A 16,448-nucleotide genomic window follows, 5' to 3' on the forward strand; every position below is an offset into this window, starting at 1 on the left:
TGCAGAGGTTAGAATCCGGGTCACATGGAGCAGGTATATGGCGACGAGTGACTTGTTGGTTGTCAGAGGAGTCCAGAGAATGGTTTAGCCCAAGTATCCAAGTGTCAAGTAAGGGCCTCACTGAAAGGCAAAAGAGGTTAGGTCGGTGCATTTCAGGCTGCAGGACCTCTGTCAGTACATTGTTTTACCCCCACAGTAGAAAGGAGAAAGCCAAGGACCAAAGCTGCCCTCCTTACTCACAGTTGCGAAATACGTACTTTCTTCTGTCGCTGGGCCAAGGGAAAACAAATCCAGTATTAGGTAATATGTCCAACTCATTGGCATCCTGTAAGTCCAATTGTCTTCATCATAGGGTGAGGTAAACTTTTCCCCATCATTGCTGTCCCCATACGGCTAGCTCTGGTCAAAGTTTGATCTAAAAGGCTGATGTAGTGTCTGTGTATGACTGCATGTTAGAGGAATAGTGTCAAAGTCTGGTGGATCTAGATGTGGTCTTGGATGAGACAATGGCAGCCCGGAGTCTGATACCACAAAGGGTTGCAGTTCCATTTTTGGTGCAGATGGAGTCCGTGCTGATGTCAACATTCAAGGGGCCAGTGTGGATTTTGGTACTGGGCCCGAAGCTGGCATTGATGCCGGTAGGGAACCCAAAGCCGGTTCAAGGGACTCCGACAACACCGAGGGTAAACCCACTGGTGGTAACTCAACTGGAGGTCCCAGCGGATCACTGGGAACTGAAGGCAAGCAAGAAGGAGCCAGAAGCTTGCAAAAGATAAAAATGATCTCTCAAAACGCTGCAACTTTGCTGATGAACCCGGGAACTCAGGGTGCATTGGGATCAATGATGGCATCAACTCCTCAGTGGAAGGGGAGTGAGACTTAGAGGCAAGGTGAAGCCCTCATGCCTTCTCTGGAAAACGTGAATGGCAGGAAGGTGTTAAATCCCACTTGGATTTCTTGTGTTTCTTCTTTGATGTGCCTGATGACTTATCACAAAGAAGATCGGCCACGGGAACAACTTTGGAAGCAGGTCCATGCTCTCGTCTTTGATCTAGAGCAGAACTGGTGTGGAGCTTTGTTGCTTCGTCACAAACAGCTTTGTGTTCTTGAGTGGCCTTTGGTTTATCTAGGTGCAGTTTTTGCAGCTCTTGGAGTCATGCTTAAAACACAAGCACAACTTGTGAGGATCCGTCACAGACACCTGTTAGTGACAGCCCTACAAGGCATAAACCCTGTCTTTTTGAGGGGGCAACATGTTCCCTTGTACACTGGAAGATTTGAAGCAGAATCTCTTCACAGAGTGAAGAAAGGAGGAACAGAGGCCCGGATCTGCGTCTGAAAGCGTGGATTGAAATTTAAAATCACGTTAGTGCGCATGTGTGGTGCTTGTTTGCGACTCCACTCGTCACTTCCGGATTGGGGCAGAATTGACACAGTCACACAACACCACCTACTAGTGAGCAGGAGCACTTCTTTCTGAGTTTTCGCGATCCAGTCTAGTGTTTGGGGATATTTACAGGGGGAACAATCTGGGGTTAGAAGTCTCCATTCGAAATCATATTTTCAGAAAGTTGAACTATCAGATTTAAATTTTTACTGTCAAGGGAGTTGGTGAAAACAGGGACAGCCCCCCCCGCTCCCCATCCCTACTCACTGCATCACAGTTTAGCGGAATGGAATGGAACTCCTACAGGGTCTCCTATAATGTTATGGAGACCATAGTCGCCCACCCAAAAAAAAGCATCAATCCAAAAGTGATCCTCTTGAGTGACTAATTCACCTCTCATCTGGGCTACAGCATGAATTTGGTGGTTAACCTCCCAGTCAAGCGGAGAGCGACATTGCAGGCAGTTCAGAATGGGGAGGAATGCTTTACACCAGGAAGCAAGGAAAAACATGCATACTTTCTTGGCCGATCGTAAATGTACATCACTGACCGCAGTGTTTGAACAATTTCTGGGACATCCAATGTCCAAGCCCACGCCCTTCTTTTGTCTTATATATTTATCCGCTGGATCCTCACATCAGCCACTGCGGCAATTCACTAAGGGTGGCGCGGACTTGTAGCGCCAGCTGCACATCAGAGGAACAATCTCCTGGAGACAATGCAATGCCAACCAAACCTGGTACTCAAACAATGCTTGTTCTATGCACACAGCACGCATGGCTTACAACATTCAACCGCACTGCAGTGTTTCTGGTACCATGCAACTTTCGAGGGAGAGCCGTGTCCACAGGTCCACAAAGCCACAAGAAGCTTTACACTTTGAGTCAAGTTCAAGGTTTCCACTTTTCTATAATAATGTCAACAAACATCACCAAATACTACTCATGGCTTCAATGTCTTGTGATCAGATCCAAAAAACATGCAAAGGGGACAAGCAGAATAAACATAAGACTGACTGTTTTATAACAGCAATAATAAACATAATGCCAATTAACATCCTATCAGCGTATGACACGTTCGCCTCAGTATCCCTCACAGCGCATGTCTCCTTCACTGTATAAATCATGTTCCCATCTAAACAATTCAACACTAATTGCTGATGCCACTTACCGGTCATGTTTTTGACGTAGCCGGCGTGACCTTTCTCTAAGGCGTTGACAGAATCCAGGGCGCTCTCCGCTCTGCTGATGAGGTAATCTGAAGGATCCAAAATGGCAGTCATAGTGAGGACCGGAAATTGTTCACTTTTTCATGATGCACTAAATTTAGCTAGATTAGAAGGCTGAGATCTCACTCAAAACATTAACCAAGAAACTTTCATGCACTGCTTGAAAATACCTTTAAAAATTAATCCATGTGCTCCAGGTTTCCAGCGCCACACATGTAAAAGGCTTACATTAGCTCATAAAACAGTCCCAGAACTTTGGATACAAACCTGTTAGGGAAAATAAATCCCTTAGTGGTGAGATTGCTTAGCAAGCAAAGCCAGTGAGTAAGCTCAGTGAGTAAGAAACTCACTGCTTAGACCTACAAGTGCAAGTCCGAGCAGGCTTCAGGCAGTACGCCATTCTCAGAGCATGACAAAACGAGTACCAGCGACAACTGTGCACTTTCAATAAATGCACAATTACAACTACCTGATCTACGTCTCAGACAAAGTGGGAAGAAAGAGGCGCTGTGTTCACCAGCATCTAAAAACGCGTGCACAGCATTTCATCAAGGTTTGAGATAACTCCATCCATTTCAATCTTTGGTTTAGTCGATATAGCAGACGACGGCTTGGGCTCGCATAAACTACTACTCCTCAATAAACGTGATCACATACATAAAGGCCCTCTTCAGAGAAGAGGGAGACACTCATCACGCAGTGACAACCACACATACCTCGGAGCACGTCTAGGTTACAAATACTTTGTCTTAATAGCAATGACAGAGATCCACAGCTGAGCAGGCAGCTACTCAGGTTCCGCTTTTGCGTCGAATATGAAATATGAAAAGAGCCTGTGTAGAGTCCTGGAACACTATACTGCTTCAAAAACACAGGAACTGACAGACCATAAAACCGTTCCTGCTAGAACTGACTCAGACCAATGCCTTTCCATAGTTCGATGTAAATTCGGTCAGTAGTTTTTAAAATATTTGAATCTAAAAATAGTGTGGGACAGGTGAGCTTTGCAGATTACTGGATCCCAGAGATCTGATTTACTGAAATGTTTTGTTGTGGCAACCAGTACAGGATGCATAGATGCCAAGTTTACAGTTCACTTAGGTTTGATATTTCAATTGCTGGAGTCTGCTTATTTCATTTCATTGGTTGTGTGACACCGAATGACATTATCGCACGTCAAATTAGCTGTGCCTGTGTAATAATGTTAATTTTAGAATGCCCTGAGCAACCCTGGAAGAGTGGAGCGAAGGTGAGCGTAGGTAGGCATGTGCTTGTTTCCTGCAAAAGGGACATATTATGGTGAGTGTTGAACGTGTCCCAGGCTAACATATAAAAAATATAAGAAAATAACCAAAAAGACCAGGCTGGCTACACTGTGATTTTGCCAGGGTATTGCTGTCTATAGCAAGCACTGGTGTCACCATGTGCTAATTTCTGCCATACGTAGCTGCAGTAAAGAAATCACTGCAAGGCTGAGACTGTAACAGCTAGGAGATGGTAAGACTAGGACATTCTGCTTTAAGGCAGTACTTTATTTTTTGTGGCCGGTGTTCCAATATCCACCTACTAGCATTTCTCATTTACAAATGAACTGTTTGTTTTAATAATGAAGACTCATTTGACGCAATGCAGTCAAATACATAAGAGTAGTCCTGTAAGTAACTTCCTATCCACATTCTGGCTGCTTTCCCACCACGTACTGGAAGTCATCCACCGCTATCCAGATCTGGGCTCCCCCTACTTCCAACCCCTTTCTCCTCCAGCGAGCAGTGTCCCGGCATTTCGGATCGAGAGCTTTGGTGTGGGAGTCCGTGTTTTTGCCATATGAACAAAGTAAATAAACATTTGCTTCATGCCTCTAAGTTGATTGGGAGAGACAGAGCCAAAGGGTCAGAGACAAAGCAGAAATCCTCCATGGTGGGCTAAATTCCTACCTTGAGTGATTTATATTCCTCATCCTTTCACTATTGTTTCTTGTTACCCCGATGAACACAAACTTTCAACAAAATGGGGACCAAAATCTAGGAGTAATTGGGGTACAGTGGTTCCATCACAAGCATTTGCCCCGGTGCCACCGATTATAGCTATGTCCCGTTCCTCCTGCAGTACCCAGGGTACTGGCCTGTTTGCTGGCAATGCACGTGCTAATTGGCAACACCAAGAGAACCCTCACCTCCTGATCTTGAAAATCTTCTCCCACTCCAGGCCATATATCGCGGAGTTCCTGTCCATTCCATGGGCACTCTTTGACTCACACGGATATGCAATAATTAAATGGAAAGATTAAGCAAAACATCTAGGAGTTTCGCTCAAAATTAAATAGCCCAGAATTGTCCGTATTGTGTTTGTGAAATGGGTCACACAAATGTATTTTGTGGTGGTCCTCTATGTCACAGCCTCAGTAGTTGACAGGATATATCTATTAGGCGTCATTGATCAAAATTATCACTAGTAGCCACGTGCAGCCCCACTCCAACCCCACACCTGTATTAACACCCGTTGGAGTTTACATATACATTTTGCAGAATCTATGTTTTCCCAAAGGCATGGACTTGATTTATTGTTCTGAGTGTTGGATGATCTGCGTTCATCTGACAGGCTTTTCACAGATTTTGAGGGTGGTCGTCTCTTTTGTGTGCAGATAAAGAACCTTTAACTTTTCACCAAACACAATTTACTGGCCATCCCATGAACATTTGCCAGTTGCCTTTTCAAGAACGTTTCACACGTGAAAATAAAAACAGTTCAATAAAAAAAGTTGTGTAATATTGTAGGGGGTGGCTGTCTTGGAAGAGGGTGGGAAGCTGAGAAGTGTTTCTCTTGCAAATTTCTCTATAATCCTGAGAAAACTATTATTAGTACCCTTAGTACGAATTGTATTTGTATGTGGGTTTTCAAGTTAAAATAGGACATTTTGTGCACCAATTAAGTTGCTTAACTGAAAAGTAGATCGGCAAAATTCATCCACATGTAAATCATCTTCATTTTCAGTTTTAACTACAACTTTACAAGAAATGTTTCCAGTTTGTGGGTAAAACAACGACAATAAACGTTAATGAAAACAAAGAAACCTCTAGAAGACCAAATAGGCCAAAAATGCGCATCTACGCGAGACTTCGCTCATGTAATTAAGAAAATGCACTATCCCTGCTCTGATGTGCCTGACCAAGAGACCACGTATTCGGACACACAATAAATACTCAGTCTGCACACAAGACAATTTAGTTTCAGGCATTGGTTTACTTGAAATTTTACAGTGTATTCTGCCGCTGATTTTCAGCAGAGAAAATCAGTGGCAGAATAGAATAGACTGTCAAAAAACGGATATTTTGGCGCAAATAAAAAAAAAAAAAGGAACTTAACACTACAGCAATGTAGGACAAAGACTGATACAGTGAGCAATGAGGACTACGGGGTTGGTTCGCAGTTAAGCTGTCCTATTTTCAGTATTTCTTTTTTGTCTATTTCAGTGGTGTTTTCTCAGTATTTTCCAAACCTTTTGAAATTGGTTCTTATCAGTGTTTATACAGGTGCCTACCCCTAATATGGATACAAAAACTGTTTTTCCGGTGTTTACAAAACATGTTAGTTTTTGTGCTGATTGTTATAAAGCACATATTTAAGTTAAGGGAGAGGTAATGCAGAGTATGTCATGTCTTCCCATTGGCAGTGTGTCCAATGGACTCATGGTAGACTGTCTTAAACATAGAAAGTCTGTGTACTGCACTCCCACACTCACTCACATCTCATTACCTCCACACTAACAACGTCAGGTTTACCAAACTATTGATGGATTAAAAGAGTAAAAGAGATATATTCAAAGTAAAAAAAACACATTTCTGGACACAGTTAGGGGTCATTAACCTACTCCATACTGAATATGTTTACATTAAAATGGTGGTCAGCCCTGCCAAGAGCATAGTACCTTGTGAAACTAACAATTTTGAATTACACAAGATTAGTTTGTAGCCCTGTATTCTAAGGCACCTGAAAGGTAATGCTTCAAACATGCCCACCACTGCTTTTCTGCATTCATTTCCTGACTACATTGAAGTGGTGCTGCTGTTGTGTAGATATTCATGGTTGGCAAGTGTCCCCATAACAAACGTCTCACTCTACGTCAGCCCTGACCTTTTAATATAAATCACATTGTATTCTGGGACTTGAAAGTTTGTTGTTAACATTGTAACTATGGGCTCAAAAACGCCAACAGTACAGTGCAGTTTGGTAAAAAGCCAGGATTAGCTGAAAGTATCACACATTACAATGGGACACCTTACAGCTATGACTTTTGATGTTATTTGGAAAGTGTTGTGTCATGTTTTCACCATGATCCTATGTGCATGATGATAGCACTCTTTTCACAGGTTTCCTTCGCTACATCTTGCATTGAGTGTTTAAAGCCTGGAGCGTCTAGTTGTTGACCTGCTATGAATACTGACAGGAAGCTGAAGGGAAGCTTCCCTCATCCGTGTTAACATATAAACAGTGATAACTACCTGCACAACCACAACTAAAATGGCATTCAAAGAAAGGAAAGTGAGACGACAAGTAATTATTGTATAAATTGTAAAGAATCTGGGAATTTAACAATCATATTTGATTTTTTGTCACCGATTGGTGAAGTGGCCGGCTCATAAGAATCTTGACCAATATGTATTATCACATCAACCCACAGCCACAGAAGGGGTGAAACCCTTTGATACACCAGCCCCCATTTCTAGTGGGTTATAAATTAAATTATTATAGGGATAAACCTAAAACAGGATAGCCTACACAGCCCAGTTCCTGTGCTCTCAGCATGAAGTGCATTTCAAATATCTGGGATAGCTGGTTCAGTGCTACCCAGGCAGAGCTGCCAAGTTTTCAGTTTGACATTTCTATGGTTTCAGAGTACTTATGAGTGACAGTCAACAGCCAAATGCATGACACTTAGACACTTTCTCACGGGTAAACCCACACAATGAAGTGCGTGTAAATAGATAAATATCCAAAATTACACCCTTTTTCAGCAATGAGAACCTCTAAAAGATGTTTTAACTGATGCAAAACCCTAAAATGGAAACCCTACTGTCCCTTTCTGAGATGATCATATTGCAACACTGGCCCGATAGCACTCTTGAGTTTGAGTGCAGCTCTGTTGGACTCACCCACTGTAACAAGAAGCTGAGTGCCACCGGGCTGCAGACTGTGGTGCATCGTGGAGTGCAGACTCAAGGCAGGTTGAGCCTGGCGCCTGCCAAACAAGGCTGCCCTTGGTCGAGCATGGGCACTCTCGCAGTTTTGTCACTGACTGTTCAGCTCCAGTTCTCTCTCTAGCTCTGCTCTCTGTGCTCGGCTGCTCACTTGCTGCTGCTGGCATTGTTGCACTGGCAAACGGGCAACTTCTAACTGGGAACAGGAGTCCTCCTCCTGGCAGCTGATCTGAGTAGACCGGGAAGAAGGGCAGAGACTGGCTTGCTGAAAGCTTTGTGCACTCTGCATCCACCAAGACCCAGACCCACCTAGGACCCTCCCTCTTTCAACTCGTGACCAGAGGGCAGGTGAGTAGTTGATTTTGCCAATAAAATATATCTATTAATCATGTTCCCTTCCTGGGGCAGCTGAAAATACATCTGGCCTGAGGGACAGCTGATGTGTGAGCTAGCAGAACTCGAGAGATGGTCCAGGGAAAACAACATCCTGCTAGCACAACCTCCTCCACAGCACAGAGCACTGTGATGGTTATGCAGGGGAGTCGCTACTATTCTGCTCTGAAAGTGTGTGCAGCAAGGACAAAAATAAAGCTGTCACCGCTGCCTCTGCCTTCCTGGGCCACTCATCTGGTATTTGTTTTCATCATAGGGGTGCCTTGCAGTAAAACAGGCCAGGCGCTGCAACTGGATCCGGTGAGGGCTACAGAGAGACAGTACCGTCTAGATAATCATGATCCGACTGTTTATGCTCACACCCACACTATGCATTTCTGAGACAGACCATGTGGTCGTCTTACAGAGACTCAGAGGTTGAGCTTAATTCAGATTGATCAGAAGAAACCCAGCCCGACTTTAATATTTCTATTCTGTAAAAAAAAACACGTTAGCGCTCACCCCACCCAGCCCTGTGAACAAATGAGACAGCAGCCAGAGGCTCTGGCCAGCAGCAGCACAGGCATTGCCAGAGCAGGCCGAATTTAACATGCAGGATGCTTTAGTTAAATGCAGCCTCATTGAGTGTGCCTTGTTATACTCACGTGGTCCAAGGGGGCGCTATTATGCATGAATAATGCATTTTAGTGGAATGAGGTGGACACCAGCACTAAAATGTATTGGTCTAACCCATGATGCATGGTACTTGGCAGAAAGGCAGAGGCCAGCTGAAGGATCAGCGTTAGGCTAAATCATACGCCCAGGGCATAGCCTAACACATGCATGTCTGCTATTGCATCACGTTTTTGGGTTAATGTTCAGTGGAAGTCAACCCCTGTACAAGGCCGCAGTTGCTCAGGTATTTGGGCTCAGGGCTTGGCCACAGGCCAGACCCTGTGTAAAATTACTGTGCGAATGCCCAATGGCCTTGCACAGTGCAGCGGGGTTGGCCTCACGATAGACTGGGTGTGGCCAACCTTTGCTTCAGAGGACAGTAGGTCATCTGCAGCATAAGCGGCCGCTCAATTGATTGAGGACAGGGTGTAGCCAAAGTCTGCGTACAACATGGCTGGTTATATAGGAGATGAAGGTGGTACATCAAAAAATATAATTAATGAAACAACTTTGTTAAGGATAAGTTATAGTTTCCCTTGCTCATAACACAAGGCAAACTTCCTGAAATATGTCACTTACGGTTAGCTAATTAAACCATAACGTACACCGCGGCACTGCTCATGACCTCTCTAATGACATATCAAGTTCCCACATAGATCTCACTGGTGAGATCACATGGGACATCCTCAATTATATCAATGAAGATATGTGGGAAAGTGTACTAAAGTGTGCAGTTTTCTCAAGGTTTGTGACGAATAAAAAATTGTAGTATTAAAAACAAACAATCGATTTCCCTATTTCTAGGGCTGCATGCTTAGGGTTAGGAAAACAGGTGTAACCCACACTCACATGTGCACTAGACACTGCACGTACATGCATATGTAGGATAGTAATGCATGCAAAGACCCGGGAACACTGAAATCACAGCCTTCATATCTTAATGTACACGCCATTTGCATATCCTTTGTAAATAAACCTTTTCATGGTTCACCCCTGGAACTCTTTACCTGGAGAGCTTGTGCAGCGGATGTGCAAGGGGTCATCCAGCTTGGCGATGGCGTCCTGTATAATATTCTCCGCCTCGTTCACTGTTCCCTGGATAATGCTGAACTGGTCATCGAGGAGCTTCTGATGCAGATTCCGCTCCTGAGTTTTCTGTTCAGAAATGAATTCCAGGTTGCAAACGTTATTTTTATGATACGCGCTCTTCTCTCTCTCCCCATTTGTACACTATGACACTCAACACTATTTGCATCTTCAGATTCACATCTCATCCTTCAGACAGAAACAACTGGGGACCGATAAATAATACAATGTCCAGGACTCTGCAGGGATGACCTTTTAGGCAAACGTTAACGTTTTAACAAACAAATATGTGTTTGTCCAGAATGAGGCTTTAAAGAAAAAAGGCCTAATGACCGACCCGAGAACAAGGTGTGAGTCTCACACCAAATGAGTGGGGCTGCAAGAGTTTGCATAAGGATGATACTTTACATGTAAAGGAAGAGTACATAAAAAAACACTCTAATGGCTGCTGTAAACATGGATGGCCCTTCCTTACATTCGACTCACTGTAATATGGGCGCATGAGATGGGATCAATCAGTGTTTGGAGGTTAGCACATAAATAAAATGTACAAATATTGACAACTAAAACAAGTAACAAGTTCAATGATCAGCATGACATGGGCACTCTAAATCGTCTACAAAACAAATACTTCTCAGAAATAGTTATTTTAGACCATATATGATTTCTCGCACTGGAGGGGACAGTCCACATTTCAAATGATTTTGTATCAGGATTACTGATGATTCAGATGAGCAATTTGCATAGAAACACTTAAGGTACATACATGGCATTGGGGTTATGTCCACATAAAGGGTTTTCCTACACCGGTTAGCTTTTATTATTCTTTTGAAAGCTGGCATATGTCCACTGTGAATGATTGAGATATGTACTCTTGGAGTGCATAGGTGAGAATTCAAGTGTTTTTGTAACAGTTCACAACTTGAATGCAACCTGGGACTTGTGAAGGCCTTTGAATAGAAAGGTGCTGTGATGACATTTACCTGCTCTTCAATCCTCCTCTGCAGCTCCTTCACTTCCTGCTCTTTCTTGTCCTTCTCCTGGCTCACTATGGTTTCTTGCTCCTGCATGGCCTTCTTCAAACTCAGAAGCTCAGCATCCTTGCCGGATACGGTGCTTCTTAGCGAATCCTTCTCTGCTTGGAGAGCTTCAACTCTGGTGTTTAACTGGGAGCCAGTCTGAAACATGATAAAACAATCATAAGGAACTAATAGTGCACCACCATTAATTCAACCCACTCACAGCAACCATCATTAAAAACTGCCTCCATACCACCATCCTTAGCAACCTTTTATTGGTGTCATAATTGCCACACCACAAACACTGCAGACCAGCACCCTTTTGCCATCCCAATAACATACATCATATACTATTAGAGGCATGAAGACAATTCGGAAAAAAACATCACTACAAAGGAATCACCTGCCCCTAGAGAGCTCCAACCCATTCCTGCACCTTCCATCATAATTAAAAATCCCCATTTCAAAACAGGCTGACAGTAAAACTAGGTTTACAGAGATAGACAGGCTTCGGTTTAATGGGACAAAGGGCATATCTTTAAAACCACGAAGGCAGTTGGCTCTATAACTATTAGTATTTTGATAAAAGACTACATTTTGTAGTAGACATTAATGGGACAGGCTTAGGCAACAGGAAACCTGCACACTACCACTCGGTTACATCACCCAAAGCTCCAATGTACTGTTCGCTCATTCTCCACCCATTACACATTTAAACTAAAAGTTTCGGCTACAGCAAAAACTATTAGATTGATTTAGAGGATTTGTTTGAACTCAGTCTTCTCAATTGAAAGGCAAAGAAACAAACCACAGACATTAGACAACTTGTGCATAAGTGTTCCTTTGACCAAGCCCTAAATATTTAAAAAGAATGTATATCAACCATTTGAGAGCCATGCTTCTTGTTGCTTACCCAAATCATCAGGAAGTATAATTGTTTCTCTTTCAAAGGAGGCTACAAATTACTCTGGTTAGAAATTCCCAAGATTCCTCTAAAACTCTTCCATAACCGACACTATCTCAGAATAAGATTTAGAATCTATGTAGGTTAAGCCACTTAACCATACAAACACCATTATTCACCACAACAAGGAACAGACAAACTAAAGGTTATTTCCCTCATAGTATGAGTGCCATAACTAAATATGCAAGTTATTAATAATTACCCAATTCAATTAATGTTCACCGAAAAGCTTCATAACATTTAAAGGATTAAAAAAACAATGGTATTAAGAATTTGGAAATGCCTACTAAAAGTATATACAGCAGCGTTCAATTATGAAGATCTGGAGGCAAAATTATATATTTTTTCATCTCAATACACAAAAAACATGTAGAATAATTTCTGTCAAAACAGTATAAATCGTGGAGTTCTAAGATCTGGAGTCTATGTGTCAACCATTTGTGAGTAGGGATAGTCGCCAAGTCATGCACCAATCCTAGTTGACTACTGAGGTCTTCCATTTTCTCAAAATACATATTTCAGCAATGGAAAGGGAAGTGGAGAACCATCTCCTGCCATGTATCTGACAGGTCATGTACCAATGGTATTTCATCTGCACAAGTTTCGAAACAACGTCCCCAGTTTCTTTTAACTGATTAGTCTTGGGACCAGTACGATCAATGTACACATAACAAAAGTATATGGACTATATTGTATTCATTTTGTTTGCATATCTCCAACAGAGGGACTTGGGCTACGCCTTGCTGAAAGAGGTCTAGCTAATGACAAATAGTTTATGTGCAAAATAGCGGTCCTGAAGGTGTGCATCCTCCAATCTCCTATCATGATGCAGGTGTATGTCATTCCTCCCAAAAGTGTTTCCACGTTGGTTTACAAAACCATTAGTCACAATCAAGTCATATAATCTCTTGAATCAACACCAGATTCACATGTAAATAAGAGATAGGCAAGTCTGACGTGGATGCTCCAAGAATGCCTTTCAGCCAATGGTTTAGTTGAAGGAATCTCCAAAGCTGGTTGACCTGAAGGCGGAACTTAATTTGAAGTACAGCAAAAAGAATATGAACTGCCTTCAAGAATAAGGTAATTGAGGCACATAATTCCCCAACAGAGACATTCGCTTGGATATATTGTGTGGTCTCCAATGCACATATTATTTTACTATTCCGATTGGGGGCTCCACATGAAATCTGCTGCAGACTCCCAAACGTTTGTAAATTAGGAGCCATGCATTTGGCATGGAGTGTATGATCTGTTTGTCCTTTCCAATACTGTCACAGTAGCGCGAGTCATTGCCATGTTAGAACTATTAACAATGTTAGTTAAAAATACAGCGGAGATTCAGTTGGAACAGAAACATCAAAAGAGGCCAAAAATAAAACACAATCCCGCTAGGACTACACAGGATCCTAACTACTTCAAAGTTTAATTTAGCTTATCTTCTGGAAATTATAAATATGGAGCACTTCTGTCAGCATTGAAAGAAACCTTTCCAAAACCCTGTTGCAGCTGGTCCGGAATACAAGACAAGAGATTTTCAGCAAATTCATATTTAGTAAAATTGTAGTAGGTCTTTGCGTTAACTGAATAAATATCAGGACAACTATTCTGGGGTGGTTGGCATGGATGTGGCCTAGAGCAGACCAGTTATGTCTTCAAAGGCAACCAGTGGCGGCCATACAACAGAGAAGTGTCCTAAAAGAGCTGTACAGAGCTGTCCCCATTATTAAGAGCCTAAATAGAGACTATGAAGGTGCCAGGGCAAGGTCACAGGCAAGTGTTTTCAGAACTCGTGAGTGATAAATTTACTACCGGTCAGACATGGATAGTAAGAAAGTCTGAAAACAAGCTTTCTTTGCCATGCCCTCTTGAGCATGGTAAGTAACCCACTGAGTCGATTGCCTGCTGCAGAAATCTTTGCATCACTGGTATGCCACAAGATCAAATCTCAACTGGGCCCAGATCTGCTGGGTAGACTCAGTTCTCCTTCAAGCGTTGTAAAGTGCATGAACAAGCCAGTGAGAGGTATCCTACAGCTTGAGCTACAGTGGATCCCAGGCGAACAGCACCACACCGGCGTTGGTGGGCAAAAAGAGCACTGCAGGCAGTGCCAGCTTAAGAAGACAATATTTATACAGACCATGAAAACCAAGTTAATCAAAACTATATTTAGTAATGCTACCAGCAGCACTAAAAAGGATTTGTGGCTGTGTTCAACTTGATTCGCCAGTGGCTGGAGACCGGACGCAACTGCATCTGAAAAAGATTTCAAAATCAAAAGTGCACAAAAAGCAGCAAAATGCCATTTTCTTTGCAGGTTGCGATTCCATGTAATGGAAGTGCCTAATGACATAAAACGGTGCTTCACATTGGCATCCCAGGTATGTGGGTGCCTTCACCAGAGTTCTCTTCACAGAGAAGGGGCTTATCCCCTGATCTACTCTACAACCTTAGACTGAATAAGCGATCTTGGTGTAAACTATAGGTCAAAGGCAGGGTCAACTGAATCTTCCATCCGGCCATCATAGTCAAACACAAGGACCATCAAGTTCGTACATAATGACACCAGACACCCAGGAGGACACAAACGTTATTACCCAGTAACCATCTGTTTGTAGCTTCTCGTACTGTAGATTCACATGCTCTGCATACTCCTGCATCTAGTGCTGGGCACAGACAATTGCAAGTGGTTTTTCTTCAAAGATGTTTTGAGTCACAAGATACCTCGGGACTCCTCCCTTAGCTCACAATGCACCAGGACAAAGACTCCAACTCAGATTGTTTTTCCCACCAGCAGGTGAGTAATGTTACTGGAATGGAGTGGAATGAATAAGACGAAGTATATGTTGTGTGCATTGTGAAGACACAAAAAGTGAAAAACGTATTGGATCATCACTTGCTTCAGAAGCGGGAGCTACGAATAGATGGTTACAGGGTAATATTTTCCGTTCATACCATGAGCTGTAGTAGATAGACATGCTATGCACAGACTGGAAAGCAGTACCCTCCTGTAAGCGGTGTCTAGAAAGGGGATGATTCAGATTTTGACACAAGACGTTTAAACAGGTTTGGCCAAATAAAGCCTCTTGGCAGGGATCGATGTCCACGCTGTATTTGGCAATTGTGTGCGGTGATAATAAGGTAGCAACTTTATACATGTCTGCCTTGGGAATGTTCCCTCAAAAGACCACAGTTGCTGCCTTCTTGAGGGTGGAATGTTTGAGGCATTACACAAAATGTATGCTTAGCCTCAAGCAAAGCAAGTTTGTTTGCATCTTTCAATCCATATGGTGATACCACACTTAAAAGCCGGATTGTCGGTATTAGGTTTTGCAAAAGTGACAAAGTGTTGCTTTGTCTTAAGTACAGTTTTGGCTGTCCGTGTAGTAGATCAGGGCTTGCTTGCCCATAACTATAGTAATTACTGTAATGAACACGTACAAACGTGGGTCCAGAGATGGCCTTACCAGTAACTAGTTCTTGTAGTTCCCCCACATGAGAGTACATTGAGTCCTGGGTTGAACCATTAACCCCTCTGCTAGTCACCGTTGCCTCGCTAGGCACTCCTGCCGTGAACACATAAGTAGCCTTGCATGCGGAACTATTGAACTGCATGAACTCATCACAAACAGTGTCATTCCCATCATTATCGTAGGAGGATGTGGTTTCTGGAAAAACAGGCTAGAGCCTCTGGAATGTGATGACCCTCTCTTGCTTTGAGTAGGCTTTACCTGTGACTGCATTTAGCACAGAATTTAGATAGGGCTGGATCGGCTGTGGCTGAAGATGGGAATTTGATGCAGACAGTGAAACCTAGCCTGTGCAACAGTGACACTGTGTTCTGAGGGAGTGCTAGGGAATGCTCTAAGCAGCCGCTTTTTATCAGCAACTCGTCTAGGAAAGGAAAGACATGAATGGTGTTTGTTATGTATAACCTTGAATTTGTAGTATTTGCCACTTGCAACAAAGCCAGGGGTGTGGCTTCCATTGGTGCAGCAGGTGCAGTGCCACTGGGTCTCCGAGAGGCCCACTGAACCCTGACAATGCTGTGTTTTAGTACCCGATTAGCAGTGTAAGGGACCATGGTCCCTGCTTGCACCAGGGCCCACGGCATCCGTGATAATTTAGTATGGGAATGCCAAAGAAAGCATTTTTGAGATAGAGGGTCGCCATGTGAGCCCCTTGGGCAGAGCAGTGGAATGACATTCTCCAGGGTGGTCATATGGAAGTGTTCCGACAGGATGTAGAGATTTAGATACTTGAGGTCTAGGACAGGCTGCAGAGTTCCATCTTTCTTAGGGGTCAGGACGTACAGGCAGTAGACCCTGCTGGTGAGGGGGCACCAGCTCAATGGCACCTTTGGCGAAGAGTGCTTGTACTTCATTCTGCAACAGTTATAGATCTCTACTCATTACATGGCGATGAGATGGCATATTTGGACACATGGTGTAGCGCTTCAGGAAGTGCCACTGCTGTGCCACTCAGAGCACTCATTTGCCTGAATTATTTCCTTCTGCTGTGG

The 16,448-nt window shown here is 43.2% G+C and overlaps 1 protein-coding gene across 1 annotated transcript in view; it reads right to left on the bottom strand.

Annotated features, from left to right (window-relative positions):
* HIP1R (huntingtin interacting protein 1 related) overlaps positions 1–16,448 on the bottom strand; it is a 513,161-nt gene that overhangs the window by 148,958 nt on the left and 347,755 nt on the right. The window contains exons 18-20 of the mRNA XM_085635911.1: positions 10,927–11,121; positions 9,865–10,012; positions 2,558–2,644 (exon numbers count right to left, since the gene is read on the bottom strand). Of these exons, the coding sequence (XP_085492037.1) occupies positions 2,558–2,644; positions 9,865–10,012; positions 10,927–11,121 (430 nt within the window). The remainder of the gene's footprint in view (positions 1–2,557; positions 2,645–9,864; positions 10,013–10,926; positions 11,122–16,448) is intronic.

The sequence above is a fragment of the Triturus cristatus genome, chromosome 11 (genome assembly GCF_964204655.1).
Source record: "Triturus cristatus chromosome 11, aTriCri1.1, whole genome shotgun sequence".
In the NCBI taxonomy this organism is placed as follows: domain Eukaryota; kingdom Metazoa; phylum Chordata; class Amphibia; order Caudata; family Salamandridae; genus Triturus; species Triturus cristatus.